We start from the raw sequence: 5,163 nt of genomic DNA, 5'->3' as shown, positions 1-5,163 counted from the left end.
AGAGTACTCATGGGAGAACATTCTCTAGTGTAGTGTCGGAGTTGTCGACTACTTAAGCATTAATGGGTTACGCTGACGCATTCTTGGATTCCGTTCCCCGGTGAGCGGACGAGGATCGTGGGGGCAACGCCCCTAGGCTCGTAGGCAGTTTGAGCCTTTTCCATGAAGAGCCGCTATAAGATTTCTTTAAGTCGTTAATTCCTCATTAGGTTTGGGCTTAAGAATAGGAATCTTAGTAAAACTAGGTTTAGTCTCTTAAACTTAGTATATAAACATACTTTTTCTCTTGTTATGAGCAATAACAATCATAGGGCAATTCATTCATTGTAAACGAGACAAACAAGAAAGTATTGCAATAATAATGACTCAATTGGACGTAATCTATATTGGATAAATTAGGGTAAATAGCATTTATTATTTTTTCTCTTTACTATCTGTGATTTATTTGTCTATTATATAGGTTTCGTATTCGTCTCTATTTCGTTCATGTAGTATACTAGTTTTTGTAGTGTATAAACCTCCGTTGGACTGTAATTTACGTGTGGGTCAATGACAATGAGAGTGCCAACAGTTTGAACTAGATTTTATTCATGCAGATTGTGTTTTGCCGTTCTTTACGGTTAATTGTCTGCCTGATTGAGATTAATTAAGATTATGCAAGCTGGAAGGGAAGAAACCTTTGGATTATTTAACTAACAAGCTGGAAGGGAAGAAAACTTGGGATTTTGCAAAGATCAAATAGCTCTTGTGGTTCCCATATTAGACTTTTCTTATAATTACGTATTACTAAAGTGTGAGTGTTGTTAGTGTTGTTAATAGAACGAAAGAACAAAGCACACTCGATGGACGAAAAAAAATGCCAAAAAAAGTAGTGTTCATAACTAACAAGATAAATAATCAAGTTAAGACTATCTATCAGGGTAGAACATGAAGAACTACACAAGCCATTTCAAGCTTGGAAAGAAATGGGAAACTTAAAGAACAGGGATAACTTATTGGCCTTTCTACTCCTGAACCCAAAGTTCTCAAGGGTTCATGTTGAAGTAAACTGTATAAGACTCATCTTTAAAGTTGTACAGTGGTTCCAGAAGAAAATTCCTCCTCACTCCTTTTGCCACAAAGCTAATCGGATGATACTCGCTCATTCCTTTCCCCATTACAAAGCTAGCTGCATTGTTGAATTTGGCATCTGATGACCCTGTGTTGCAGCTGAGCTTTATTTTCAACTTCCTGCCGCTATTTACAAAGCAACCCTTCTGAGTTTCTGATTCCAAGGATACTGTGTCCTTTCCATCCAATCCTGGAACCAAAATGAAAGTAGAGGGCTGAGCACTGGAGGCATCCTGGACAATAAGTTTATGGTCTTTTCCTAGTTGCGCTACAAGCATTCCTGGAAACGCAATTGGTTCTAGCGCGATGGATTTTCTAATAATTTCTTTGATGGATGAGAATTTGGCGGACGGATCAGTGAGGATGATTCGGAAAGTGGCTTGAAGAGCAGCCTCAGTGCCGGATACATTGAGTCTTCCCATTGTGATTGATTGGTTTGAGTTTGTTAACACAAAAGTTGATTCTCCAGAGCCTTGGAAAAATGTAAATAGTTGATCATTGTATGAGGCTGGTATTGGACTTAGCCATTCTGAAGGAGGATGGCCTGCAACAGCCTTGATGTCCCAGTCCCCATTTGTGTGACCGGCTAGCAGATAAGGACCGAAAAGTATCGCCTGAAGAGAAGCATATTCCGGCCGGTCATCTGATCAACAAAACAACTTTGTTTAATCTGTCACAGAACAAATAATTAACTTCGTTATGCTACTCATGAATTTAATTACCTTTAATAGGCTCAGTCCTGAGAGTGATGGGCAGCTCAAGAGTTAGTTTGTCACCAGAGCTCCATTTTTTGTCAAAGGTAGAAAATTACCTGCATCAAGAAAGTGATTTAAATGTTCTCTTACCATTTTAAGACACAGGTGGAATTATAAATAAGAAATGTGCTAAACCAAATTAAACCTGGAGCTGGTACAGGTAAACTCTGGCCATCCAATGTTGCCTTGGAACCACTTGATAGTGTCCAAGATGGTATCCGCAAAATCAGGGAGTATTGGTCAGCCGCCTGCATATATAATGGAGATCAAACTTGGATGATTAAGCAAGTTACAGGATGTGTTGTGACTCATATGATAATGTAAACGTTCTGAGTACCGTGCTCTCGAAGTGACTGTCAGTGTCAATCGAAGGAAAGGATCCCAAGAAACGTAAGGATCAACATTCTGATAGAGAGAAAACTGTCCACGTTGCCAATTGATTGTGCTTGATATAAACTGGATGATGTAAAGGCCAGGAACTTTTCCTTGCTCTTCAAAATATATGGAATCTCCCAACTTAGAGAATGATTCAATCCCTGAAAGAAATAATTACCAGGTTTTTTATTATTATTCAAGTCTTTGTTAGGGGAAAAGTTGAATATGTGAAATGAATCAGAGACCTGTGCCATAACAGCACCAAAAGGAGTTAAACCTTGTTCCCCATCCATGGTAGCTTACTGCCTTGGAATTTCCACGGTTTAGAGGAAGCATGTAAATCATCACTCCAGGTTCTCTTCCTCGTTGGATACCGATGACTCCATTTGTCAGGGTGCCTTCATAATAATCCGCATAAGCCATTTCATTTGTCCATGTAAACAGGTGGCGCGCGACCTACAAAATCAAATGAAAGTGCTATAAAATTGCAATGGCAAAAAAATAAATAAATAAATAAATGAATCCTGAAGCTAGTTCTGTAACAAAAGTGAGCAATGGACTTACCTTCAGCATGTTATAAGTTGTGCATGATTCTTCAGTCTCTGTGCCTAAAGTGGTTGCCATTCGGTCTGGATCGTGCCTTCAATAATCAGATAAAGGATTCACTTGAATAATGTATGAACTAAATATTCTTAATGTCAATTCAGAATGGCACATGGAAATTAAGGCCGGGGTTTAAATTATTACTGAATGAAGAAAAATTTTAACTGAAAGTCGCTAAAATCAGTACCAGAACTCTCCTGATGATGTTCCTCCTGTTGCATAACTGTGAGAAGAGTTGATAATGTCCAGGAAGTACATCCCGATTGCCTGTTGAGCCATTGTTATGTTAGCAGAAATCAAATTTTTTCTGAAATAACGCCTGATAATTGAGCAAAATCTTCTTTCTCCTATCTCCTAATTATGTCAATTCAGGCAAATAAAATTGTCCCTAGTAAGCAATTTACCTTGGAAAGTTCATCACCAATGACTTCATACCGCTTTTGCGCTCCAATAACAACTGGGATATGAGTGTTGGCATGGAAACCAGTAATGTCATTACCCTCCAAGCATAAGAAATAACTTTTATGATTGACTTCAAGAGCACGTAACAAATGAAACTTCTATACTCATCTCTTATTATGACATTCATAAACATTTGACTCCTCTAAATACCATTTCCTGCAATCCTGAACGTGAAACTCAATACTACTGTGATTTCAACATATAATCAAATTACTCTTTTATCTGTTTTATATAAAATCAGAACCAAAACTTTATAGTTACCTGTACAGCAAGCAACCCCAAGAAGCATGGTTTGTCAAAGAGGTGAGCCAACAGCAAGTGCTTTGGATCTTTCTGGGCACAGTAACACAAAAATCATGTCAAGAAAATCAGATTTCTCAAAAGTTCAGAAACATGGAGCTACCTATCTAAAATACAGGGGATTTACAAACAGAAGAACAACCTACCGTGATGCTGAACAACCGGTAAAGCTCATCATTCATGCCACCAGATTCTTCATTAAGAGACTGGAAGTGTCTTTCGATACTGAACTCCTTTATGACATTCTTAATACGATTGTGAAAATAGTCAACCATCCATATGCTCATTTTTAAAGCTTGATTATTCCCAGCAAAAGTATATTGATCCAATAAACCCGCCAGGATCTGTCAAAGGAGACAAGTTTAAAGCAAGTTCTAAATTTAATCAAGTTTTGTTAATTTTACTTCTATCATGTAAAGCAAAAAAAAAAAAATAAAGTACTCTTCACCTTGTGAATGGTGTAGTATGGAGCCCAAACAGGTATTAGAGCTTCAACACGATCAAATAGCTCAGTTGGAAAAGCAGAAAGATACCCAGTTCCCATTTTATTCTGACACTCAAATAAAATAGACACCACTGCTGTCATTTTTTCCCTGAGAGTATCATTGTGAGTGCTTGCCCACATTTGTGCTGTAGCACTCATGTAATGCCCTTCAAATTCCCAAAAATAAAAGGATGAAATAGTGATTCCTGTGAAATGATAACAAGAACTTTTATTGAAGACAATGACCAGAGAAAACTTATACCTACAAAATGACCCCGGAGCTCAACATCTGGTGCTTCCCAGCCTCCATAAGGATTTCCAGGAGTGTAAAAAACCAGCCGTTTTTCTGAAGCTCCAAACTAAACTATTAACATCAAGCAACAACAGATACTCCAAATTCGTTTGCTGTGCAATCCAATGCAATGAATTGGGATCCAGTCTTACATCATGCAAGGAGACTTCTCCAAGAAAATCTTTTCCAGGCGATTGAAACGTGCGCGGAATTTTAAGCTTCTTGTACATTAATGATGCCCAGTTGGCATCATCTTCCACACTCAACAGCTTCCTCGCCGAGTCATATTGCGGATGATAATGAGCTGGTTTAATTTGGTAACGAGAGAAAACTTCTTGTTTCCCAGTTTCATTTTTGGATGTTAAGAGTTCGAATCTAAAATATGTGTTGAAGGCTCGAGAAAACCGTTTGTACATAACTTAGCTGAAGCTGCATTGTAAAAGAGAAACACAACCAAAACGGTAAAGAACCAGAAACCCTTCATTTTTTTTGTTCAGAGCTTGGACACGACAGAGATTTCCAAGCAGAACAAGAAAAAAACTTAACCAAAAAAGACAAGGGAAAAAAAAATTTCCCACGAAACACAAACTTAAAGAACAAAGAATGGCTTCGTGAGAAGCTTTAAAAAATTAAATCTCAAGCACAGTGAAAGATCTACGCCAACAAGGTGTATATGTTATGACTTAAGAGATTGCATTAATCTAACGGTTGGACGACTTTGACAGATCATGCTGAGATATGGAATGCAAATATATGTTTTAATGTAAGTATTCTTTCCTTAT

The 5,163-nt window shown here is 37.8% G+C and overlaps 1 protein-coding gene across 1 annotated transcript; it reads right to left on the bottom strand.

Annotated features, from left to right (window-relative positions):
• Nucleotides 1–1,025: 1,025 nt before the first annotated feature.
• On the bottom strand, nucleotides 1,026–4,865 carry LOC116126908. Its single transcript, XM_031412867.1, is given in 14 exon segments — nucleotides 1,026–1,753; nucleotides 1,833–1,921; nucleotides 2,001–2,113; nucleotides 2,208–2,401; nucleotides 2,486–2,696; nucleotides 2,805–2,880; nucleotides 3,031–3,110; nucleotides 3,248–3,343; nucleotides 3,567–3,638; nucleotides 3,752–3,949; nucleotides 4,054–4,256; nucleotides 4,352–4,421; nucleotides 4,423–4,763; nucleotides 4,766–4,865. Coding segments are annotated over 14 exon segments (2,571 nt in total).
• Between the last annotated feature and the right edge of the window lie 298 nt (nucleotides 4,866–5,163).

The sequence above is a fragment of the Pistacia vera genome, unplaced genomic scaffold (genome assembly GCF_008641045.1).
Source record: "Pistacia vera cultivar Batoury unplaced genomic scaffold, PisVer_v2 Contig1, whole genome shotgun sequence".
Taxonomy (NCBI): Eukaryota; Viridiplantae; Streptophyta; class Magnoliopsida; order Sapindales; family Anacardiaceae; genus Pistacia; species Pistacia vera.
Note: the sequence above shows the minus strand (reverse complement) of the source record. Positions and strands in the feature narration are given on the sequence as shown.